We start from the raw sequence: 27,432 nt of genomic DNA, 5'->3' as shown, positions 1-27,432 counted from the left end.
AGAGTGACTGCTAAAAGCAGATGTGCTGAAAGCTGCAGGGAGCTTGGGAAGGATGTGCTAGTCCTGGTCTGTGGGGCTATTTGATGAAGGGACTCTATGGCCATTGAGTATTGTCCCACATCATAGTAGTTAGCCATCTTCACAGTTACCCTGAGTCATCATGCAAAGGATCCATGTTGCCAGTATGTTCTGTTTTAGAGACAGAATTATTTGATATATTTTAGAGATACATAGATTTCTCATGGCAACCTTGTGTGTACAGAGTAGCACTGCACTCCATAGGGGTTTCAGGGCTGTGGCCTTTTGGAAGCAAATCACCAGCCTTACTTCCGAGGCACCACTGCTGGGTGGGTTTGAACTGCCAGCCTTCTAATTAGTGGTCCAGCACTTAACCATTTGTGAGTTGGAATCAACTCAGTATCAACTCACAGCAACAATAATACAGATTTCTACCTCAAATTTTTGTGAAAAAATATTTGGCACTTTATCAAGTATCTAGAAAGCACGTTTTTGCAAAAGGCCTCATTTCATAATACAGTTTAAATGAAGCATTAGCAAAATAACTTATTCTCTTTTACCATCATAAGTAAATGCTACCCTACACGTTTTCCATTAGACTCTTCTCCATGCAAATGGGAGATTTAAGGCCATGTATCTATCACCTATAGTCATCAATACAGTACTCTTCCTTTGTGTTTCAATTTTGGTTGTGAGACATAAAGAGCAACTCCTTGTAGAAATGAATCATCTTTTACAGAGAGTACATGGTTTTATATTTCCTCCTGACGCTTTATCTTGTACTTTTTGATTGTAAAGTTGTCATCAGATGGAACGGCTACCTTCTATCCCCCTGGGCACCATGAGCACTGCAACGCTATCAAAAAATGAGAAAGAGAAGCATCTTAGAGAGTTGGTCCATAGGTATCAAAATAAGCTTACAGAACAGCAGCTGCAGGTGAGTTGTCATTAATTCTTTCCAAAATCTACCCTGACTCTTGAGCTGTTGGTTTCATGTATGCAAATTGACTAATGTGGTTTACCCAAGTAAAATTTGTAACCTCTTCTTTCCATCCTTTAAATTTTTGACCTAAGGACTGTTCTAGAGGTGAGGACGAGTGCTCCATGGGTACAGAGACAAGAGCAGAATTCTTTAAAAAACACTGTATGTGTGTGTGTGGTGATGAATCACCTTCCCTAAAGTAAGTCGGGCATTTTTCCTTTGTTCTGAGAGATAATCCCTGGAATTTCCTGGGTAGTCAAGGTGCCTTTGCTATGTAAAACTGCCAGATTACACTGGAGGATTTGTGCAAATGATAGGGGCTGGCCAGGGCACAAAGGCCACCTGGTCAGCTCACCTCAGGAAGAGAGAGGGGCATGATTTAATCAGCCACCCATATTTACTGTGCAATGAGGCCAAATAAAAGCCCTGGACATGAAGTTCCATGGGCTTCCTGGTTGGTGAAAGACATCTATGCACTGGAGAGGGGAATATTGAAGCTTCGCGCTGGCAAACCCCCCAGACCTTGCCTTATGTGTCTTGTTGTTTGCATTCTTTCTGGTTATGATAAATAGGTACCTGTAAGTATAGAGTAGAATTCTGTGAGCTGTTCCAGTGATATTGAACCCAAAATGGGCAGTAGGAGCCAGCAGGTCAGAAGGTTGGGGTATTGGATAGACTCCCCAAGCTTGTGGCTGGTACCCTGAAAAGGTAGTGGGAAACGAGCCCCAAATTGTGGCCAATAGGACAGAAGGTTGCGTGTCAGATGGACTTCTCTAGCTTGCAGCTGGTGTCTATCTATTTGGCAGTCTGAAGGACTATGCCCTTTTAACTTGTGACTCTAGCTCCAGGTGGCTAGAGTCAGAGATGCACTGCATGGGTGGGTGTCTGAAGGATGTCATTTAACTTGTGAGCTCCATCCCAGCTCTGGGTGGCTAGGGTCAGAGAGAGAATGCCACTTGGGCAGCTAGCAATGAGGATGGAGAACTGTGAAGTGAGGACTAGATCCATTTCCAGGTGGGGATTGAACTCATGTTGATCCTTAGTATGCAGTTAGTAACGAAGGTGGGATTTACTCACTCAGGCCCTTGCTTAACACAGTGTGAAGTCTATACAACACTGAGTGTGAGGGATAGAGAAATCTATCTCCACTCTACAGACGGACATGTAGCTTCTTAGGAGCCAGCCAGCTTGTCCAAGGTCACTTGGCCAAGTGTCTATATGACCCCAAAGGTTAGGCTCTAATTATTTCATTAGGCTTCTTCTCTGAGGGTGGGTTTTTTAAGGAGTTGTTCTTTAAAAAAAAATTAACCTATTAATACATAAGCTCAACATCATATTTAATTGTAAGAAAATTCAATAAATAAAATATTACTGGAAACCCTGGTGGTGTAGTGGTTAAACGCTATGGCTGCTAACCAAAGGGTCAGCAGTTCGAATCCACCAGGCGCTCCTTGGAAACTCTATGGGGCAGTTCTACTCTGTCCTGTAGGGCCGCTATAAGTCAAAAAAAAAAGGAAAAAAAAAATATTACTGCCGATAAACATAGATAACCATGACAATCTCAAGTGAAAGAAAAAGTAACATGAAGAAATGTTTTAATTTCTTAACTAATAAAGCCATTATATGTTTACTACATAAATTTGGTACCCAAATTCAGCATTTTTTAATTGTGTAGACCATCAGCTTCTTCATATAGCTCTTGAAGAGGTTAGTGGCATATGTCTGAACGTGTTGATGCCTCTCTTGATGTCAGAAAATTAAGTGCTTATTCAAATTAGAAAATTATCTTACGCAGCAGAAGTTAAGACTCTTGGCTTTGACATCTTATTATCACATGTATTCTTGGATTCTTAGCAGATAAACTTTCTTCCCTACCCTAGTTTCACCTTCTTACCTCTCCCCACCTTGCAAGGGACCTGCACTCGTCTACCGTCTCCAGTGATTACAATCAAAGAGACCTACTCTTCCCTTTTAGCCTGGAGTTTCAGGGTCTCTCTGCCAGTAACTTTGGAAACACCATTGTCCTAAGCAGTCCACATCCTCAAAAAGCTTAGTTTTTTATAATTCTTAGAGTTGAATAACAGAAGTCAAAATTAAAGGTAACTTAAATGAAAATCAGGAGCCCTGGTGGTGTAGTGGTGAAGAGATCAGCTGCTAACCAGAAGGTCAGTGGTTCAGATCCACCAACTGCTCCTTGGAAACCCTATGGAGCAGCTCAGCTCTGTCCTATAGGGTTGCTCTGAGTTGGTACCAACTCCACGGCACCTAACAACAGCAACAAGTCAAAACCCGAACCAGTAGTTATTTTAATAAATAAACAATTAGGTAAAGTCGTATCTTTCCGATGGGGAATATTCTGTTTCTTTTTTACCACCTTTTGCTGCTTTGTGAGGGAACCCAGCACACCCTGAACTGATTTTGTCTTTATTGCCTTCTCTGGACCTTTGGTTATTAATAGCACCGGTCATGAAGTCTCAAGTGGCGCGTTGTTTGCTGAGGACACTTTATTCACCACTGAGGTGGAGGTTTTGACGCAGTCGATGGAGTAAGAGATTTGAGCCATCATTCTAGTTATTGTTTCTTTCTTGGTAGTTGATTTTTCATAAACATTTAAGCCAGGTTTCTATATTCGTTTGGTTACAAATATAAACCAAAGATATTTAACAGTACTTAAGTAGGAATCTACTCCCTCAGTTCAAATGACATAAGGACCCTCACTGTCCTTCCCTGCCTTCTTTTGTGAAGACGATTCTAGCATCTTTAACATGCTTCCCAGTACTCGGTGCCCTTAACTGACCCTGTTGGTTGAGTTGCAGCCAACCATGGACAGCCAGTTCGTTCTGACGTGTTCGCTGAACACGTACGTGCCCCTGTAGCGGTCACACCAGGCTTTGTGGAGAACCCAGAATAACTGTAATACCAGAATGTAAGCCCCATGAGGGCTGCCTACTGTGAATGTGAATTAGGTAAAACAGTGCCCGGCACATATGTAGCACTTACAGGTAGGTGTAGGATGGCAGTAATGGTTCAGTGGTAGAATTCTTGGCTTTTATGCAGAAGACCTGGGTTCAATTCCTGGCAACTGTGCCTCATGCACAGCAACCACCCACCTGTCATTAGGGGCTTGTGTGTTGCTATGATGCCGAAAAGGTTTCAGTGAAGCTTCCAGACTAAGAAGAAAGGCCTGGTGACCTACTTAGGAAAATCAGCCAGTGAAAACCTGTGGATCACAATGGTCTGATCCCATTGTCCATGGGGTTGCCACGAGTTAGGGATGACTTTGTAGCTAACAATAGCAACAACAATATAGATTGCAGTTGAATCAATGAATAATACATGACCTCAGATAATATACAGTCTTGTGGAAAAAAAAAAGTTTTAATAACTATTTAAAATTAGCAACAACTGTAAAACAATATGGAGCCCAAGTGGTGCAGTGGTTAAGAGTTACAGCTGCTAACCAAAAGGTCATCAGTTCAAACCTACCATCCCCTCCTTGGAAACCATATGGGGCAGTTCTACTTTGTCCTGTAGGGTCACTATGATTCGGAATTGACTCAATGGCAATGGATTTGGCTTTTCTTTTTGGTTTAAGACAATATTAATTCAGTACTTAATTGACTGAACTGAAACTACAGTAGAAGCTCATTGACAAGGAGAGAGTGAGGGTAACTTCAGTCAAAAAAAGATTCATAGAGCAAGCGGGCTTGAGCTGGGTCTTGATGTCTGTTTAGGGTGAACAGAAGAAAAAGGACAGGGCAGTGTGCGTGAGAACGATGTAAATGGAGACTTGGAGTCATGTGCTGCCCTGTTCCTTCATGGAACCAACCTTTTAAATTCAGTGCTAACCTTGTGGATTTTAAAAAATAAACTCAATATTTGTGTGGCCTAGTTGTCTTTTAAAAACTGTGCTACTTGTTATAAAATATTGTAATTGCCGAATACAAAAAATTTGAGATGTGACATAAGTTCCCCTTGTCAAAAATAATCCATGAAAGTGTTCAGAAACTATTTTGGTGCTCTATGCCTGTTGCCAGAAGCAAGACTCAAAAGCATCCAGTGGCCGGTGTGAATTTTCTCTCCCTGGGTGCCTTTAGAAGCAGAGCTGTTAGGATGTGACACACGTATAGTAGCTACACTGCATCTGAATGGCGTCTACCCTCCACTCTACACTGGTGTGTAAGGAAAGACAAACCCGTTCTAAGAGCGCACCCACAGGATGGCCTATGAAAGAAAACCCAGAGTGAGGCGGAAAACAGTGCTGCTAAAAGGCAGAGCCAGACAATTAGACCTTGTCCTCTAGGAGAGAGGGAAGCAGGGATGTCCGGAGCAGTCATCTCTGTAAATAGCATGTTATTTTATCCCCAGAACATTCCAGCTACATGTATCCACTTCAACAAAAGAGGGAAATGATTTCAAAGAAGTTAAATAACTTTGTTCAAGTCACACCACATGTCTTTAAATGGTACAGTTGGAATTTATTCCCTTTTTGCCAATTCCAGCATAATGATGCTCACAGTCCCATAGGACTAATCAGACAAAAAGGGCGTAAAACCATTTGCAAAGGTAGCAGACTGATAAATTACAAACCATGTTTAAGGGAAATACCTAAATTCAGTAAACCTAACAAGAAACTCTAAGATTTGTCACCCTCTGTGTATTTCATAGAGTAAAACGTTTGTCCCTCTATCTCCCCTCCCCCACGTAACTGACACACTGTGCCAAAAAGCCGAGTGCCTCTGCATAAAGGGTGCTTCACTAAGACCCCATTCTACTGTTTCTTCCTTTTGAAGAGATGGTCTGTTCCTAACTCCGTGTTTCTGCCTCATTCATGACCCTCTGTTTTCTATACCTTGTGACAAGTGCCACCTGCTGGCCAAACTGAGATGCATTTCCATTTTCATCATGTCACCCTCGACTGCTCAGCTCTTCACTGATGGATTATTTCAATAATTTTTTTCAGTAAACGGCAGACAATAATTTCAAACGTTCAAGTACATTTACAAAATCAATTCCCCTGTGTATGAGAACTTTGCATTTGAGACTACATCCCTTTCTCAGTTTCAATTTACAATTAGATTTCTCATCTATTTTCTATTGTATGACAAGGGGGACTCTGCCATTATTGTGCACTCAGAAGGTAGTTTTGTTGTGTTATTAGGTGCTGTCAAGTTGGTTCTGACTCATAGTGACCTTATGTACAAAGGAACAAAACACTACCCAGCACTAGACCATCCTCAGAATCCTTGTCATGCTTGAGCCCATCGCTGCAGCCAAGGTGTCAGTCCATCTCATTGAGAGTCTTCCTCTCTTTCGCTGACCCTCTACTTTACCAAGCATGATGTCCTTCTGCAGGGACTGGACCCTCCTGATAACATGTCTAAAGCATGTGAGACAATGTCTTGTTGTCTTTGCATCTAAGCAGCATTCTGGCTGTACTTCTTCCAGGACAGACCTGTTCTTCTGGCAGTCCATGGTATATTCAATATTCTTCACCAATACCATAATTCAAAGGCATCAGTTCTTCCTCAGTGTTCCCTATTTGTTGTCCAGCTTTTGTATGCATATAAGGCAGTTGAAAATACCATGGCTTGGGTCAGATTCACCTTCATTCTCAAAGTGACATCTTTGCTTTTTAAAACTTTAAAGAGATCTTTTGCAGCAGATTTGCCAAAGCAATACATTGTTTGATTTCTTGACTGCTGCTTCCGTAGGCATTGATTGTGGGTCCAAGTAAAATGGACTTTGAAAACTTCAATATTTTCCCCATTTATCATGATGTTGTTTATTGGTCCAGTTGTGAAGGATTTTTGTTTTCTTTATATCCGTACATATCCATACTGAAGGCTGTCATCTTTGACCTCCATCAGTAAGTGCTTCAAGTCCTCTTCACTTTCGTGACAGTAAGGTTGTGTCATCTGCATATCACAGGTTCTTAATGAGTCTTCCTCCAATCCTAATGTTGTGTTCTTTTCATATAGTCCAACTTCTCGGATTATTTGCTTAGCATACAGATTGAATAAGTATGGTGAAAGGACACCTGATGCACAACTTTCCAGACTTTAAACCAGGAAGTATCCCCTTATTCTGTTTGAAGGACTGCTTCTTGTACAGGTTCTACGTGAGCACAGTGAAGTGTTCTGGAATTCCTATCCTTTGTATTGTTATCCATAATTTGTTATGATTCACACAGTCAAATGCTTTGCAAAGGCAATCAAATCCAGATAAATGTCTTTCTGGTATTTTCTGCTTTCAGCCAAGATCTGTCTGACATCTGCAGTGATATCCTTCATTCCAAGTCCTCTTCTGAATTGGGCTTGAATTTCTGGCAGTTCTGATACCTGTACTGTTCTTTTTTTAAATTATCTTCAGCAAAGTTTTACTTGGGTGTGGTATTAATGATGATATTTGATAATTTCTGCATCTTTCTTTGGAATGAGCATAAATACAGATTTCTTCCAGTCAGTTGGCCGGATTGCTGTCTTCCAAATTTATTGGCATAGACTAGTGGCACAGGCCGGTGAACGGCTCCAGTGTTGCATGCCTTTGTTGAAACATCTCAGTTGGTATTCCATCAATTCATGGAGCTTTGTTTTTCACCAATGCCTTCAGTACCTCTTGAACTTCTTCCTTTAATACATTGTTTCTTGATCATATGCTACCTCCCAAAATGGTTGAATGTTGCCAGTTGTTTTTCCTAAGGTGACTCTATGTATTCCTCCCATCTTCTTGATGCTTCCTGCGTCATTCAATATTTTGCCCATAGAATCCTTCAGTATTGCAACTCAAGGCTTGGATATTTTATTCAGTTCTTTCAGCTTGAGAAATGCAAAGCATGTTCTTCCCTTTTGGTTTTCTAACTGCAGGTCTTTGCACATTTCATTTAAATACTTTGTTTTCTTGAGCCACCCTTTGAAATCTTTTATACAGCTCTTTTACTTCGTCATTTCTTCCTTTTGCTTTAGCTACTCTGCATTCAAGAGCAAATTTCAGAGTCTCTTCTGACGTCCATTTTGGTCTTTTTTTTTTTTCTCTCTTTTATGCCTTTTTAATGACCTTTTGCTTTCTTTATGCATGATGTGCTTGATGGCATTCCACAAATCATCTTGTCTCTAGTCATTAGTGTTCAATGCGTCAAATCTATTCTTGAGATGAGCTCTAAATTCAGGTGGGATATACTCAAGGTTGTACTTTTACTCTTATGGACTTGTTTTAATTTTCTTCAGCTTCAGCTTCAACTTGCATATGAGCAATTGATAGCCTGTTCCATAGTTGGCCCCTGGCCTTGAGTTTCTCCATCTTCTCTTTCCATGGATGTAGCTGATTTGATTCTCGTGTTTTCCATCTGGCAAGATCCAGGTGTATAGTTACCATTTATGTTGTTGAAAAAAGGTATTTGCAATGAGTAACTCTTTGGTCTTGAAAAATTCTGTCATGCGATCTCCCACATAGTTTCTATCACCAAGACCAAGTTTTCCAATAACTGATCCTTCTTCTTTGTTTCTAACTTTTGCATTCCAATCACCAGTCATTATGGAAGCATCTTGATTGCATGTTTTGTCAATTTCAGACTGCAGGTGTTGGTAAAAATCTTCAGTTTCTTCAGCTTTGGCATTAGTGGTTGGTGCATAAATTTGAATAATAGTCGTATTAACTGGTCTTCCTTGTAGACATATGTATATTATCCTATTACTGATGGCATTTTACTTCAGGATAGCTCTTGAAATGTTTTTTTTCTTTTACTATGAATGCAGCGTTGTTCCTCTTGTTGTTTCCGGCATAGCAGACTATCTTAGGCTGGCTTCTGTAGAGAGGCAAAACCAGTGAAGCATTTATATACATATGTATAGGGAGATTTATCTTAATGGCTCCCACCATTGTAGAGGCCAGCAAATCCCAAGTCCCTGGGTCAGGTGTCAGGCTGAAGGTGTCTCCTGACTCCTGTAGCTGCAGGGGCTGATGAATCCAAGATAGGCAGGTAAGACAGCAAGCCGCTGGCTCACAGGCTGCAGAGGCTAATGAATGCCAGGATTGGCAGGCAATATGGCAGACTGATGGCTCAGGCCTCACGAGTCAGAGGTCAGATGATAACATGCCAGATGCAGGATTCAGAGCAAGCAAGCAAGCTTTGTTAGACTTTCTGTATATATATTGGATACAGGCCACATCCCAGAGGAAACTCCCCTGATAACTGATACTGATCACACCAGATCATGTCATGGAGGATGTCTACATTATTACATAACTTCCCAATTACATCATTACTAATTGACAAACTACATTGTTACATAACTGCCAGACCACTGAGAATCATGGCTCAGCCGAGTTGATACACAACTTTAACCATCACAGCACACCCCTTGTCAGAGTGGCACCTGAACACACCTCTTTAAACAATACACAATCTCTAAAGACAATTACAAAGTCATACTTGTGCCTAACGTGATACAGCTAGCATACATACAACTGAAAATACCCTAGCCTCATTTACATTTTATATTTTATAACTGAAGAAAACAAATATTTGATACACACATACAAGGAAAAAATACTCGTAACGATTCAGTCCTAGTTTCTGCAAGTGGCCATGTGGCTGTAACTGATATTTAGAACTTCTTCACCCACCCATTCTGTATTCTCTTTACCTCAGCAAGCACTTCAGCTGGTGGTGGTTCTTTGCCTGGTGAGGTGACCCAAATCTTCATTCTTAAAGTGTCTGGGCCATCATGTCAGAATTGGGTTGCTGTAGTTTTCCATTGACATTAATCACAGGGCATGGTAGTACTAAGAGACATCTTAAGGTATTTCCTGTATTCCAGATATATTCTTTTTTACTTCCATTATGCAACACCAATCCAATTGCTCCTTGGTAGTCAGGGTAAATCATACCAGCCAATATGGTAGGTCCCTTGTTTGCCTGTTGAGCCAGAGGCATGAGGAGCCTGAAGTGGCCAAGTAGCATTCTTAACTTCCAGTTCAATGGAATCTGTGTTGTGTCTCCAGGTGGGAGCATTCTTCCCTTTGGAAGTAAGACCTCTAGACCTGTAGGGCATAGGGTCACAGGAACGGGACGCAAAAATTTGCAAATGGGTCACTAGGGGTAATAGTGAATGGTACCGCTCCCATTTCCACCCCTTGATTCCTGTAACCATAAATCCTGGTTATCGGAGGAACAGCACCATATATGGGACACTGGTTTAGAGCATATACAGCTTCCTGGAGAACATTGCCCTAACCCTGCAAAGTGTTGCCACTTAGCTGGGGCTGCAATTGTATCTTTAGAAGGCCATTCTATCATTCTATCAAGCTAAATGCTTTAGGATGATGGGGAACATGGTAAGACCGGTTAATTGGATGAGCGTGGCCCATGGTGCAGAGATTGACGAATCCTAAGATCAGCAGGCAGTACAGCAGGCCGCTGGCTCAAGTCCCAGGAACTGAAGGTCAGATGATAATGAGCCAGATGCAGGATCCAGAGCAGGCAAGCAAGCTTTGCTAGAATGTCCATATATATATTGGATGTGGGCCACACTCCCGAGGAGACTCCCCTTATAATTGTTTGGATGATCACATCAGGTCACATCATAACTATCAAACTGTATTATTACATAACTGCCAAACCACTGAGAATTATGTCCAGCCAAACTGACACACACATAGATCATATGATTGTCCAATTCAAATGGCCAGTGCCTAGGATGTGGAGCCCTGGTGACGAAGTGGTTAAGAGCTCAGGCTGATAACCAAAAGGTCAGCAGCTTGAACCTACCAGCCACTCCTTGGAAACCCTGTGGGGCAGTTCTACTCTGTCCGATAGGGTCGCTATGAGTTGAAATCGACCTGACAGCACACAACAACAACAATGCCTAGGATATCAATCTAAAGCTTTCCATTTCATTTTTGATAACTTCTGTGTTTCCTTGATTCTTATTTCATCCGTTCCACGTTTCAATTATTAATAGATGTTAGCAGCTGTTTCTCCTCATTTTGAGTTGTGCCACATCAGCAAATATAGGCCCCAAAAGCTTTACTCCATCCACATCATTAAGGCCAACTCTACTTTGAGGAGGCAATTCTTCCCCAGTCGTATTTTGTGTGCCTTCCAACCTGAGTAGCTCATCTTCCGGCATTATATCAGACAATGTTCTGTTGCTGTCCATAAGGTTTTCACTGGCCAGTTTTTTCAGAAGGAGATCACCAGGTCCTTATTCCTGGTCTGTCTTAGTCTGGAAGCTCCACTGAAACCTGTTCACCATGGGCAGCCTTGCTAGTATTTGTAATACTAGTGGCATTGCTTCTAGCATCATAGCAACATGCAAGCCACCACAAACTGACAGATGAGTGTGTAGTTTTAGTTACAATTTATTTGGGCTTTTTTGGTATCACTTTTAATGTCCTTAATACTCTCAATCATTATAAGACAGATCATAACTTCATTTCCTGAATGACGCCTACCTTATATTTAACCACTTGTATCTGCGTGATGTTAACGTATAGTGTATTTCTAAATTAATCATATCTGGTTAATAGAAGTTTCGTAGCCAACAGTCCAGACACTCTATAACCTGACTCTAGGTGCCTTTGTAGCATTAGTTTCTTACATTCTCCATGATGCTCCCACGGAACTGCCGCATGTTACTTATGCTTGTTCTCTACTTCCCTGCTGATCAGAGTGCCTTTATTCCTGACTTCTGTCTGGAGTGGTCTCTGTCCCTTCTCCAAGTCTTTCAAGATCCAAAACTAATGCCACTTTCTATATAAAGTCTTCTTTCATTTCCCTAGCTGTAAGAATGTCTCCTTCTGTCTTAGTTAAGTCATCTGTCTCTCTAGTTACATGGATTTGAAATCTCAGCATTGCACACAATAATGACACATTAAAAAGACTACATTCTAAACGGGAAAACGCACTCACATTCTTCATTATGATGTTGTGCTCAGCTATGCCATTTCAATTTGGAAAACACAGTTAAAAGTTCAGCAAGCCTTCTTGTGCTCTACATTCACCGCGAAAACAACCAAGGTGGGAATTGTCAGATTACATTATTTCATTTTCCATGTTCATGTGAGCACTGCAAAAGGATAGAAAGCGATTGCTGGAATTCCTTTTCAACAGCCATGGAATTTGAGGCTATTGATTTGATGCAAAGACTGAACGTGGCAAATGAAATCCAATGCAGTCACTCTCCTCTCATCCGAATGCGGCACTTTATTTTGACCAAATTTAAGTGCATCGTGCTTGGTAAGGTACAGGGTCAGTGAAGAACAGGAAGACCCTCAATGAGATGAGGGTTGCCGTGGTTGTAACAGTAGGCTCAAACACTCAGTGATCGTGAGGACAGCACATGTCTTAGTCATCTAGTGCTGCTATGACAGAAATACCACAAGTGGACAGCTTTAACAAAGAGAAGTTTATTCTCACAGTCTTAGAGGATAGAAAATCCGAATTTAGGGCACCAGGTCCAGGTGAAGGGTTTATCTCTCTGTTGGCTCTGGAGAAGGTCCTTGTCATCAATCTTCCCTGATCTGGGAGCTTGTCAATGCAGGGACCCTCAGTACAAAGGACATGATTCACTTCTTTCTTAGTGGTATGAGGTCTCTCTCCTCTCTGCTCAATTTTCTCTTTTATATCTTAAAAGAGACTGATGTAAGATACAAGCTAATCCTGTAGATTGAGTCCTGTCTCATTAATATAACTGACTCTAGTCCTCCTCACTAACATCACATAGGTTAGGATTTACAACACATAAGATAATCACATTAGATCAAAAAATGGTGGGCAACCACACACTACTGGGAATCATGGCCTAACCAAGTTGACACATGTTTTTAGGGGACACAATTCAATCCATAACATTCTACCCTTTGGCCCCCCAAAATTCATGTCATTGTCACATGTAAAATACATGCACCCCGTCTATGATCCCAAAAGCCTTAAATCAACTCCTAGTCTAAAATCTAACCCTCTTCACCTGTGAAATCCAGAATACAAGTTATCTGCTTCCACAGTACAATGGTGGAACAGCCACAAGCGAGACAGTTTTGGGTTTTCTTTCAGAAAGCTTATTGTTGTAGGTTGAATAAAACCCGTTTTTGTCAAGTTGATTTCGACTCATATAAAAAAAAAAAAAAAAAGGGACCCTCAAATTTAATATCCACCTGAAAACTTGGAATGTGACCTCATTTGGAAATAGTGTCTTTGCAGATAAAATTAGTCAAGGATCTCCAGATGAAACCCTGGGTTAAGGGTGGATCTTAAATTCAATGACACAGAAAGACACACAGAGGAGAAGGGTATGTGAAGACAGAAGCAGGGACTAGTTATACTGCTTCAAGTCAAGGGATGCCCAGGACCACCAAAAACTTGAGGAGGCAAGGAATGATTCTTCCCTAGAGCCTTCAGGGGAAGCATGGCACTGCCGACACCTTGTTTCAGACTTCTAACCTCCAGAACCGTGAGAAAATACATTTCTATTGTTTTAAGGTACCAAGTGTCTAATACTTTGTTATCACAGCCCTAGCAAACTAATACATAGTCTTTAGATAGGAGACAAATAACTATGTGCTCTAAGCTAGATGTACATCAAGGACAATTGGAGTTAGAAGGAAGGTGTCATGGGTTGAATTGTGTCGCCCCAAAATATGTGTCCAGTTGGTTAGGCCATGATTCCCAGTATTATGTGATTGTCCACCATTTTGTCATTTGATGAGATTTTCCTATGTGTTGTAAATCCTATCACTGTGATGGATTAGCAGCAGTTATACTGATGAGATTTCTAAGATTAAATAGTGTCTTAAGCCAATCTCTTTTGAGATATAAAAGACAGAAGCGAGCAGAGAGACAGGGAGACTTTATACCACCAAGAAGGAAGAGCAGGAGCATGCGTCTCTTGGACCTGGAGTCTCTGCGCTGAGAAGCTCCTCGACCAGAAGAAGATTGATGACAAAGATCTTCCTCCAGAGCTGAGAAGAGAAAGACTTCCCCTGGAGCCAATGCCCTGAATTTGGACTTGTAGCCTACTAGACTGTGAGAGAATAAATTTCTCTTCGTTGAAGCCATCCACTTGTGGTATTTCTGTTTTAGATAACTAAGAGGACTCATTAACAACCTGCATTATGCAGATGACACAACCTTGCTTGCTGAAAGTGAAGAGAACTTGAAGCACTTACTAATGAAGATCAAAGACCACAGCCTTCAGTATGGATTGCGCCTCAACATAAAGAAAACAAAAATCCTCACAACCGGACCAATGAGCAACATCATGATAAATGGAGAAAAGATTGAAGTTGTCAAGGATTTCGTTTTACTTGGATCCACAATCAACAGCCATGGAAGCAGCAGTCAAGAAATCAAAAGACGCATTGCATTGGGTAAATCTTCTGCAAAGGACCTCTTTAAAGTGTTGAAGAGCAAAGATGTCACCTTGAAGACCAAGGTGCGCCTAACCCAAGCCGTGGTATTTTCAATCACATCATATGCATATGAAAGCTGGACAATGAATAAGGAAGACCGAAGAAGAATTGACCCCTTTGAATTGTGGTATTGGCGAAGAATATCGAAAATCCCACAGGCCGCCAAAAGAACGAACAAACCTGTCTTAGAAGAAGTATAACCAGAATGCACCTTAGAAGCAAGGATGGTGAGACTGAATCTTACATACCTTGGACATGTTGTCAGGAGGGATCAGTCCCTGGAGAAGGACATCATGCTTGGCAGAGTAAAGGGTCAGCGGAAAAGAGGAAGACCCTCAATGAGGTGGATTGACACAGTGGCTGCAACAATGAGCTCAAGCATAACAACGATTGTAAGGATGGCTCAGGACTGGACAGTGTTTCATTCTGCTGTGCATAGGGTCGCTATGAATCAGAACCAACTCGATGTCACCTAACAACAACAACAACATCAGGTTGTTCCCATTACCGTTTCTTCCTCCAGAAGGCTTTCTGGTTCTTTATTGTGGTCACTAGCTGGAGCCATCTTGTCCTGCTTCTTTATGTGATTTGATATTGTCTATTGTCTCTGAGGAATTAAGGTGTTATTCTATTTAGTTATTTATTGTATGCTTGTTTCCTATATCCTGATTTTCTGTTTTGTTTTGATATATCCAAGCAGAGGGAGCGTGAGTGCTACCCTGGTTACTAGACTTTCCACATTGCAGTGCTCGCCACCTGTCTCTGGGTAAGTGGGGCAGCCGCTGGGTGTGTGACCATGGGTCTGTGTTCACTAGTCTTTCAGGGTGGCTAAGGATGTACCTGTTGTTGCTGGTGAGGTTTGACCAGCCAGTCACCTGGGTGTAGGTGCAGGGAGCCTTTTCACTGATCACTGGGTTGGGTGTCGTGTGTGTGCACTGCTGTTCGCCAGGTGGTTGAGGTGAGGGTGGCCGAGTCATTGGGCACTGGATAGGCTGTATGGAATCTCTCACCAGCAGTCCTGGGTGGTCAGGGCTGTGCCGGGGTGGTCAGAACAGGCACAGGCCTCCAGTTGCAGGTGGTACAGCTAGCAAGGCAGGAGGGGATGTCATCAGTTCACAGGTGCCCACTAGGGGGGCATGCCGCTGTCCACTAGAGCATGTTGTGAGGTAGGGTGTGCTGATGGCCCTCAGGCCCCCAGTGTGGGTGGCTAGAGAGAGTAGAAGATGCCACTGGTCTGTGGGCCCCCAGCGTGGGTGGCTTTGTGTAGGAGCGGGCACCTCCAGTTTGCAAGATTCTGGCACCAGTAGCTGGGTTGAATAGTAGATGCCACCAGTCCATGGGTCCCTGGTGTGGGCAGCTGGGCATGGGAGCAGGCGTTACCCATCTTGGGCCCTTGGTGCAGTGGCCGGATGCAAGAGGGGGTACAGTTGGTTCCTGGGACCCTGACACAGGCCACCAGATGGAGAAGTGGAGGTTGCTAGTCTGCAGGCCCTGGCTTGGGTGGCTGGACTTAGGAGTGGGGCACCACCAGTTCATGAGCCCTTGATTCAGTTGGGTGGGAAGATGAGGGATGCCGCTGGTCCACAGGCTCCCAGTGTGAGTGGCTAGGCTGAGAGGCAGTGCCTCCATTCTGTGGGCCTTCAGTGCTGGTGGCCGGGCAGAGAGGAGGTACTGCTGATCTGCAGGTCCCGGCATGAGTGGTTGAGCAAAGGGGCGCCAATCTGTAGACCTCTGGCTCAGGGGTCAGAGTGGTGGTGGGTGCCATCAGACCATGATCACATGCAGGGAGGTGAGATTGAGGGTGTGGGGGGGCACCAAGGTCCATGTGCCTCCGACGGGGGTTTGGGAGTGTGTGGTAGGTGAGGTGAGCGCACTTAACTTTTTCAGGGCAGGGATCACTCCTTCCTGGTCCTGGATGTGGGTGCAGAGTTGCTTCTGCTTGGCTGCACCAGGTGATTGGGGCTTCAGCTGGAAGTGCTTCCTGCTTTTACTCAACATGGCTATGCTGTGCAGGTTTAGCTGACAGGGCGCCAGTGATCCGTAATCCTCTGTGTCCAATGTTTTTCTACAGTTTCCCTCCTCATGGGATTTGGTCTGATTCTTCAGCCTTGCCTTTGATGCTCAGGGTTCCAAAGTTGTATTCTATACAGGATTCACTTTTTTTCTTGGGTGTTTGTTGTAAGAGGGACGCTATGAGGCTATTGACTATGCCACCATCTTAGACTGCCTCAACTGTGTATATTTTACCAAAACAAAACAGAAGGCTAGCTCTTCCAAGTTTACAATGTAGAGGATGTCCTATGATCTTGGATCTCATCTCTCCCTTAAAATGTAAACACAGACCTCTGGGGAGGTTAATCTCTCTGGGTACAAATTTCCAGATTTTCTCTCACTAATAATCAGTCAAATTAACTTTCAAGATTTTTTTTTTAAGCCCAAGTCTCAAATTCCAGTAAAATTTGTTCAGAAAGCCCTAACTATGCAGAAACACAAAAATATTTTCTCTATAGTCCCACAAAGCATTGATATAAAATTAGAAGAGAAAATTCCTTACCTTCTAAGGCTTTAAGTCTGTGCTTACTGGCACATCTATATGAGAACAACCTCACATGTTTGTAGAAATGCAGATTTCTGCAATCTACACCAGACCAACTAAACAAGAATCTCTTGAACCTAGGCCTTGGGATTTACATTCTGCCCAGATTCCAGATGATTCATATGAACCATGGACATTCTCTCCTTTATTCAAGGTTTAAGGATCATCTGCTTTTAGGCCTCCAAGACTTCATGTTATACCAATTTTGCTGATTTAAGTCTGTGATTTGCAGGATTTTGCTAACATATATAAGGAAGCATAACAGTCCTAGTGTAAGAGTTTATGAGTGTCATTTAAAAAATAAACACTGATATTAGCAAGTCTTCTACGGTGATTATTCTTATTTAAAACATACAAAGATAGAGATCACAATAGAGCTGGAGAAAAAATGTAGAACAAAATTCTAAGTCACAAAAAAGACTGGACTTACTGGCCTGACAGACTGGAGAAACCCTGAGAGTATGGCCCCTGGTCACCCTTTTAGCTCAGTAATGAAGTTACTCCTGAGGTCCACCCTTTAGCCAAAGATTAGACAGGCCCATAAAACAAAACAAGACTAAAGGGGCATACCAGGCAAGGGGCAAGGACTAGAAGACAGGAGGGGACAGGAAAGCTGGTAATGGGGAACTCAAGATCGAAAAGGGAAAGTGTTGACGTGTCATGGAGTTGTTAACCAGTGTCATAAAACAATATACTAACTGTTTAATGAGAAACTAGTTAGTTCTGTAAACCTGCATCTAAAATATAGTAAAAAATTAAAAAATACATAAAGGTGACGAGAAAAAAGCTATAGTATGTAAACAGCTACTCATTAAGTAACTGAGTCAAACCTTGAAGCAAGTTTACCTAGTATCCAGATTTTTATTTTCAAAAAATATAATCAAACATATAAAAATGTATTCCTTAAATTTAAAAAAGAAACCATGTAAGAGATTTTGTAAAAACATATTTTTAAAAATATAGGCTATCACCAAAACTAAAATGGTTTAACTTCATCTATCTATTAGTAGAAATGTATCTATTAGAAATCTCTCTCTTTAATTAATTTAGGAGGGAAAACTTTGGGGAACTTGTGATTTTTTTTCTTTCATGTCAGCTTCGTTTAGCACACTTAATATATGCAAATATATTTTAGTGCACCAAATAGTGGGTATTGCTGTTTTCACAGAAGATGATTCAGGGTAAAATTAAAATACTCTACGTTTTGTCTTACTGTTTTAGAAACTTCCTCCTGTGGGTTTGCAACTCTAATTTTATCTTTTAGTGTTTTAGTTTGACCTTTTCCCCTTCAAATTTGTTGAATCTATGATGATCCAGACATTGTGCTAAGTACATTGAATTTTATAACTCAGAGGTCATTGGTAACCTCAGCAAGATAAGTTTCAGAGAGAAAGGCAGGTAAGTTGTGGGGGGATAAATGAAAAGTAAAGAAGTAGAAGCCATGGATCATAAGCTACATTTAAAAAATTGTACATTCAAGGAGTGGTGAAAGATAGGGTTGTAACTAGAAGGTTAAATAGAGTTGAAGTGCATTTGTGGTGGGGAAGATTTGATAATGTTTCTGGACTAGGAGAAAGGAACCTGTGAAACTGGAGAAGCTTCATATGGGGAGAGATGGGGCCTGATTGATGCAGAAAGATTCTAGCAAAGACAGGAAGGAGAGGCTGTTAGGACATAAGTGGAGGGTTTAATTGAGGTGAAGGGGAGAGATATTCTTTCCTGTGAGATTGTGGGAAAGAAGTTATGGGCATTTCACACATACCTCATAACCTCAATTTTGTTTACTCCTCTCTAATGAGGACACAGGGCCATGTGCTGACAGTGAAAGAGGCAGGCTTTGGGCAGAGGCTTTAATGAAGATTTGGAGCAGCCTTTAAGGGGATAAGGACAGAAGAAAACTAGGGACAGGCAAAAGAATTGTCCAGAAAAGGATGCAAACCATACATTTTTTATAATATGGATTCAGAAGTTACATAAATTTTAGCATCCTGAAATTTCTGAGCAGAAAGGGAAATATTGATGATCTGATTGATACAAAACTGAGGATTGTCAGGATGGGTGTGTATCTTAGTTACCTAGTGCTGCTGTAACAAAAATACCACAAGCTGATGGCCTTAACAGGAAGAAATTAATTCCCTCACAGTTTAGGAGGCTCGAAGTCCAAATTCAGGGTGCCAGCTCCAAGGGAAGGCTTTCTCTTATTGGCTCTGGGGGAAGGTCCTTGTCATCAGTCTTCCCCTGGTCTAGGAGCATCTCAGTGCAAGGACCCCAAATCCAAAGGAAATGCCCTGCTTCTAGCTCTTCTTGCTTGGTGGTAATGAGATCCCTCTCCTTTCTGCTTGATTCTCTCTTTTATATCTCAAAACAGATTTACTCAATATACAACCTAATCCTGTAGGTTGAATCCTCCTGCCTCATTAACATAACTGCTGCTGATTTGGTCCCATTAACCTCATAATAAAAAAAAACTCATTGCTGTCGAGTCAATTCCAACGCATGGTGACCCTCTAGGACAGAGTAGAACTGCCCCATATGGTTTCCAAGGAACACCTGGTGGATTCAAACCATGGACTTTTTGGTTAGCAGCCATAGCTCTTAACCACTACATCATCAAACAACAACAACAACAAAAAACCCCATTGCCATTGAGTCAATTCTGACTCATAGCAACCCTATAGACAGAGTAGAACTGCCCCATAGAGTTTCCAAGGAGTGCCTGGTATATTCGAACTGCCAACCTTTTGGTTAGCAGCTGTAGCTCTTAACCACTATGCCATAGAGGTTAGGATTTACAGTATTTAGGATAATCACATATGATCACAAAATGGTGAACAACCACACAATACTAGGAATCATGACCTAGCCAAGTTGACACATATTTTTTGGGGACACAATTCAATCTATAACAGTGTGGCGGAGCATAACTAAAGTGATGGACTATTTCTCACACAGAAGTGGAAAGAAAGGGAAGCCAAGTTGGGATGTGATAAACTTAGAGAAAAAAGAGAAACTGAGAGTCTAGAAGTTTCAGTGGATATGAAGGTCATTGGCAATAGTACTGAGAGAATTAGAACTATAAATAAAAGATTCCAAAAGTGGGCCATTTTTAAGAGATGAAAAGATAAGTGTAAACTGCTCAAAGTTGCCTGAACTTGAGCGAGCCCTGGAGACAGACAGTGATGGAAAGTATATGATAAAATGAAGGAAAAGATAAGTGGGTGGGGGGAATGGGATCCGCCATTGTTACGGATGTGACCGGTTACCGCTGAGTCACATCTGACTCATGGCAACTCTGTGTGTATCAAAGTAGACTTGAACTTCTTAAAGTTTTCAGTGGCTGGTTATTCAGAAGTAGATAGCTAGACTTTTTTTTTTTTTTGAAACACCTCTCTGTAGACTGGAACTGCCAATCTTTCAGTTAGCAGCCAAGCCTGTTAACTGTTTCTGTCACCCATGGACTCCTTCTTAAGGGGATAGTGCACCACTAGTATAAAAATATTGAAATTAATTACCCATTCATTATCTGTAGTAAAACTTTCTGGGTATAGAAATGGGCAAAAGTTGTTCAGTGTAGCTATCTTTGCATGCTTCTCTCCCCATCTCCTGCAATGTTCTTTTAGTTAGGCATGAATTTTTGCCTTCATCCTATTACTGGAGTGTTGCCGGGTGAAAACCCCCAGGTTTTGCTTAGCATGACTTGTTATACCCAATAAACAAGAGGCTAAGGTGGGAGATCAGACAGAAACCTTTATTTCATTGTGCAGGGAAAGGAGCAGTTGGGGCTGTTACCTCCGAGACTTTTCACAAGCAGCCTGGGGAGATGTGGTTTTACAGAGAGCACACAAGGAAATGGAAATTCGTCATTGATATTCAGGACTGACCTTCACACAAGCACTGAGAGCTTGGGGATAACTATGCATTTTCTTTAGACAAGAGTTCGATGCCCCAGGATGGAAAAAGTGGTTGATTTTCTTTCATTAGGTTGTTAAGTCTCTGCTCAGAGGTGGGTTGAGGCCCTCTATGGCCCGTTCTGTGGTTATCTTGTAAGAGACAATTTCAGAAGAACGTTCAGCTTATCCTGCTCAGTGTAGGAGGATAAACCAGAGCAGGTGTTTCTTAGAAGAGTTGGGCTCTGAGGCTGCCTGCCTCAGGAGGTCACCACAGTGCCTGGTATTGGCTTCTGTATTGCCTTAAAATGTTTTATTTGACCACCATTATTGTTGTTTTTCTCTTCAAAATCTAGTTGTATTTACTGTTTTTCTTTATTGTGTTTTTCTATAATGTCCAAAACACAACTCTGAAATTAAAATGAAAGAAGAAAATTAATGGAATTTATAAATTTTTTTAGGTACTCACAACTCCTTAGTGATGTAATTAGTAGTTCAGGTCAAAACTCATTGTAATAAAACTATATAGCCATTGCCGTCGGGTTGATTCTGACTCATAGTGACAGTATAGGGCAGAGCAGAACTGCCCTGTAGGGTTTCCAGGGAGTGGCTGGTGGATTTGAATTGCTGACCTTTCGTTAGCAGCTATAGCTCTTAACCGCTATGCCACCCGGACTCCATAAAACTATATAGTAGCAATAATTGCCTCTAAGCTAGCAACAAAAATGTTGCAAACATAAATAATAACAATTTGTCATAAATCATTACCAGGCTAGGCATAATCCATTTTGCTATATGAGGAGCAAGACTTGCTCCAGGGTAACACAGGTACTGTAAGAGAGTACACACTAGCATTTAATATGCCTGATCTGAAAGGTGCGATAGTATCTGACAGGTATTGGACAAGTAGTCATATTGATGAACCCACAATTGACTTGTGGCAGTGTTTCAACTGTGGAGAAGAGATGAGTAATAGGCTCAAAGAGCATCTGTTTATCCTATCAGTCCCCAAAATTTTTTGAACACCTATAATGTCCTAAGCATTGGGCTAAGTGCTGTAGATAAATGACTGGGAGTTCACAAGCTATTGAGAGAGACACGCATAACTATTAAACCATATGACATATACCGTGATAGAGGTATGTCAAAGTGCTGTAGGGGACTACTGGCATAAATATGGCTATAAAGACTTAGCATTTTCTCATTCCTTTTTTGGATTTCTCTCAGAGCAACAAAAAAAAAGTAGAAAACAAAAGTGTAAACTCCAATTGTAGTCAAACTAGGAGACATATACCAAAATATATCTAAGGATTGCCCAAAGCAGGAACTTCATAGCCCAACAATGGCACACATAAAGAATCAATACAAGTACACTTACTGAAGGAGGGTACATCTGGAGATGGAAAAGCTATAGCCATTGTTGGCAATATCCAGGAGGCCACAGGAATCCCACTGGACATATAGAAGCAGAAGGTGTACATGAAAGTACTTGAATAAGCTATATTTTCAGAAGCAGTATTTGTTGCAAAGATGAGAAAAAAGGTATTTGTGAAAAAGAACTCATCTGGAATCTTATCCTCTGCCTACGCTCCCTATAGAGTTCAGTCAAAAAGCTGGTCCTAGAAAACCCAACTTTTATAATGATGTGTTTAAAAAATGAACTAGTATAACATCTAAACAAGCATCATAATAGAAAAGAAAAAAATTAGCAAAATATAAATGACACTACATAAACATCCAACTCATAGCAACCCTATAGGACAGAGTAGAACTACCCCACAGGGTTTCTAAGGAACGGCTGGCTGGTTCAAACTGATAACCTTTTTGGCACTTAACAACTGACCCACAAGGCCCCCATGAGTTGGAATTAACTCGATGCCAATGGGTTTGGTTTTGGTATTGTATAAACATATAACAAATATATAACACGAATAAGATATTGTAAGAAGAAAAATTGCAGTAAAATATAAATGATCAAAAAAATAAATAAATAAACACAGCTATATCATTGCCTAATAAAAATTCTCAGCAAATCAAGAATAGAAGAGAAAGCCTTCTATGTGATAAAGGGCATCCACAAAAAACAGCTAAAATGATGTTTAATAGTGAAAGTCTGCATGCTCTCCCTTTAGATCAGGAGAGGAGATTTGCTCTCACTACCCCAACTTGACATCCAGACTGCAAAAAAAGATGTAAAACTGTATCCCTTTGGAGATGCAATAGCCTATGTAGAGAATCAGATGAAATTTACAAAACAGTTGAAACTAGTTAAATGAACTTAGCAAGAGTACAAAATCAATACATAAAAATCAATTATTTCCGTATACTAGCAAAAAACAATTGGCGATTGAAATCTAAAAGCAATACCATTTCCAATAGCATCAAAATATATGATAAAAGTTACAAAGCATTGCCAAAAACATTAAATAAAACATATATAAATGGAGAGGTATACCGTGTTCATGGATTTGAAGATTCAATATTGTTAAGACATCAGTTCTTTCCATATTGGTCTATAAATTAATTAATGAAGTACAAACTAAAACCACAATGAGATACTACTATACACTCACTACACTGCATAAAATTAAAGTGATTCACCGTGCTAAGTATTGGCTAGGATGTGGGGCAACTGGGGGAGTGTAAAATGGTACAATGACTTTAGAAAACAGTTTTGCAGTTTTTTAAACAGTTAAACGTAAATCTGTCATATGACCCAGTCATTCCAGTTTTTGGTATTTACACATGAGAAACATAAGCGTATGTCCACACAAAACCTTGTACTTGAATGTTCGTAGTAATTTTACTTCCAGTATCTAAAAGCTAGAAGATACTCAATGACCATCAGAAGGTGAATAGTTAAACAAATAGTTGTATATCCATTCAGCTGACTACTACTGAGCAATAAAAAGCAATGAGCTACTGATAAATGCAGCAACATGCATGAATTTCAAAGTAATTATTCTGAGTAAAAGAAACCAAACAGAAAAAGACTGCATACTGTATGATTCTGCTTACATACTGTTCTAGAAAATGTAACTAATATATAGTAAGAGAAAGCAAATCAGTGGTTGCCCAGGGATATTGTGATGCGTGAAGGGGTGGTAGGAAGGGCTTATAAAGAAACACAAGCCAACTTTTGGGAATCAATGTGTTCATTATTTTGATTATAGTAGTAGATTTATGGTTTTATACATATGTCAAAATTTATCAAATTGTATAGCTGAAGGATGTACAGTTGATTGTATGCTAATAAATGTAGCTCAGTAAAGCTATGAATTAAAAAAAGAAGGAAAAATGTTCCCATAGTTCAGAAGGAAATTATAATAAACACATTTCTACATAAATTAAAAATTAAACTTGGGGGAAAAAATCATTTTTATGAAGGAAAACCCTGCAGCAGAAATCTAAGAGTTATCAGGAAGAGATGTCAATTCAGCAGGAGACATTAAAACACAATGGGGTGGAATTCAAGAAAGTAATAGCAATGTCTTGGTCATCTAGTGCTGCTATAACAGAAATACCACAAGTGGATGACTTTAACAAAAAGAAGTTTATTCTCTTACAGTCCAGTGGGCTAGAAGTCCAAATCAGAGTACCGGCTCCAGCAGAAGGCTTTCTCTCTCTGTCAGCTCTGGAGGAAGGTCCTTGTCATCAGTCTTCCCTTGGTCTGGGAACATTTCAGTACAGGAACCTCAGGTCCAAAGGATGCACTCTGGTCTCAGCATTGCTTTCTTGGTGATATGCGGTCCCCATGTCTCTCTGCCCGTTTCTTTCTTTTAAATCTCAAAAGAGATTGGCTTAAGACACTACCTAATCTTATAGACCTCATCACTATAACTGCCGCTAATCCATCTTATTACATCATAGTGATAGGATTTACAACATATAGGAAAATCACATAAAATGGCAGACAGTCACACAATACTAAGAATCATGGCCCAGCTTAGTTGACATATTTTGGGAGGACACAATTCAATCCATGACAAGCAGAAAGAATGACATTATCCAACTGGAAAAAACACAAGGGCAAATTAACAATGTGGTAAACACAGCGGGGCTATAGCCAGTTCATATGGGACCCTCAAGCTAAAAATAAGTGACTTTTACATTTCTAGATGGGTGGAGAAAAAACAAAAATTAGAAAATTATGCAACGCACACTGTATGTGGCCTGCAAAGCATAAAATACTATCTAGCAGCAATAAGGAGCCCTGGTGGTGCAGCGGTTAAGCACTTGACTGCTAAACATTAAGTTCAGCAGTTTGAAGCCATCAGCTGCCCCACGGGAGAAAAAGTGGTAGGCTGCTTCCATCAAGTCAATTCCAACTCATAGCGACCCTATAGGACAGAGTAGAACTGCCCCATAGGGTTTCTATGGAGTGGCCGGTAGATTCAAACTGCTGACCTTTTGGTTAGCAGCTGAGCTCTTAGCCACTGAGCCACCAGGACTCCCTGTAAAGATTACAGCCTTGGAAACTCTAATGGGGCAGTTCAGCTTTGTCCCATAGAGTCACTGTGAATTAGAACTGACTTGATGACACACAACAACATTTAGCAGCTTCAAGTTTGGAGGAAGACTGATTAACAACCTGAGCTATGCAGGTAATACAACCTTGCTTGACAGAAGTGAAGACGATTTGAAACACTACTGTTGGAGATCAGATTACAACCTTCGGTATGGTTTACACCTCAAAATAAAGAAAACAAAAATCCATACAACTGAACGAATAAGCAACATCATAATAAGCAGAGACAATATTGACGTTGTCACGGATTTCATTTTACTCAAATCAACAAACAATGCCCATGAAAGCAGCAGTCAAGAAATCAAAGGACATATTACATTGGGCAAATCTGCTCCAAAAGACCTCTTTAAAATCTTAAAAGGCAAAAATGTCCACTTGATGACTAGTGTGCTGACCCAAGTCGTAGTGTCTTCGATCACCTTGTATGCATGTGAAAGCTGGACAATGAATAGGAAGGAAGATCGAAGAAGAATTGAACTTCTGAAATATGGTGTTGGCAAAGAATATTGAATATATTATGGACTGCCAGAAGAACGAACAAATCTTAGAAATACAGTCAGAATGCTTCTTAGAAGCAAAGATGGTGAGACTTCGTCTCACATGCTTTGGATGTATTGTTAGGAGGGACCAGTCACTAGAGAAGGACATCATGCTTGGTAAAGTAGAGGGTCAGCAAAAAAGAGGAAGAACCTCAATGAGGTGGATTGACACAGTGGCTGCAACAATAGCCTCGAACATACCTACTGTTGTGAGGATCGCGCAGGACCGGGCAGTATTTCATTCTGTTACATCTAGGGTCACTATGAGTTGGAGCTGATTTGATGACACGCCCTTTGCAGAAAAAGTTTGCTGACCCCCGAGATAGAGGATAAAAGTTGGGGGGGGGGAGGAAGCTTATGAAATGAAATTGGTGAAATTAGGCAACACTTATGAAATGAAATTGGTGAAATTAGGCAACACTTATGAAATAAAATTGGTGAAATTAGGCAACGCTTGCTTGAAATTATGAAGAAAGTGATACTAATAGAAGATAGGCAAAGAGATTCAACATTTGCATAACTGAAATATATATTAAAACCAAAACCAAACCTGTTGCCACTGAGTCAATTCTGACTCATAGCGACTCTGTAGGACAAAGTAGAACTGCTCCCATAGGGTTTCCAAGGAGCGTCTGGTGGATTCGAACTGCTGACCTTTTGGTTAGCAGCTACAGAATGCTGTAGCTCTTAACCACTGTTTCACCAGGGCAAAACTCCAAAGTAATAGAAAAATAAATTTTTAAAGATATTAATCAGGAAGTAATTCAGGGGAAAAAATATAACTTGAAACTACATTTTTTGAAATGATACCCTGCATGTCCCAGAATGGTCAACAAGAAAACACTCTAGTAAAATTACTCAGCTAAAGAAAACGATAGACCCCTTCGGCCAGCAGGCATAAAAGTCAAGTTACTTATAAGAGGAAAACAATTCAGATTCACTTCAAACTTCTCTATGCCAAACTCAGCTCCAGGTAACACTGAAGTAAGAACTGCAAGGTCCTCAAGGAAAGAAAGTGTGAGCCAAGGATTTTTTACGTAGCCGAACTGTCCTTCAAATAAAAATGTTGCAGGTAATTAGACTTGAAAATAGAAAAAAAAAAAAAAAATCAGAAAATATTGTTCTCATAATCCCTTTTTGAGGAAACTACCGAGATCAAACTTCAACCAATCAAGAGATACCTGAAAATTCCACCGCAAAGGACTGGAGGTGAGCACTGGCTGTGTTAGGTCCAGAACTAAGACTAAAACTGGGGCGTTAGGCCAAACTGAAGGTCAAAGTCCTGGGATTGTACAAATAGTTCAGCTAACACAAAAGAGGGCAAAGGTGAAAGGTAGTTACGCTCGTACCGTCTGCGCAGGAGATCAAGAGGTGCGTTTAGCTGATGAGTGAGGTAACAGCAGTGTAAGTGTCCTCTTTGTTGTTAGCCGCCATCGAGTTGCCTCCCAGCACAAGGCGACCCCGTGCACGAT

At 40.9% G+C, this 27,432-nt stretch overlaps 1 protein-coding gene across 1 annotated transcript in view; it reads left to right on the top strand.

Annotated features, from left to right (window-relative positions):
* The window catches only part of MORC1 (MORC family CW-type zinc finger 1), a 212,637-nt gene that overhangs the window by 107,127 nt on the left and 78,078 nt on the right, over positions 1-27,432 (top strand). The window contains exon 16 of the mRNA XM_049857885.1: positions 817-955. Coding sequence (XP_049713842.1) covers positions 817-955 — 139 coding nt within the window. The remainder of the gene's footprint in view (positions 1-816; positions 956-27,432) is intronic.

The sequence above is a fragment of the Elephas maximus genome, chromosome 18, assembly GCF_024166365.1.
Source record: "Elephas maximus indicus isolate mEleMax1 chromosome 18, mEleMax1 primary haplotype, whole genome shotgun sequence".
NCBI classification, from domain to species: domain Eukaryota; kingdom Metazoa; phylum Chordata; class Mammalia; order Proboscidea; family Elephantidae; genus Elephas; species Elephas maximus.
The sequence above is the reverse complement of the archived record's forward strand: the minus strand, read 5'-3'. Positions and strand labels throughout refer to the sequence as shown.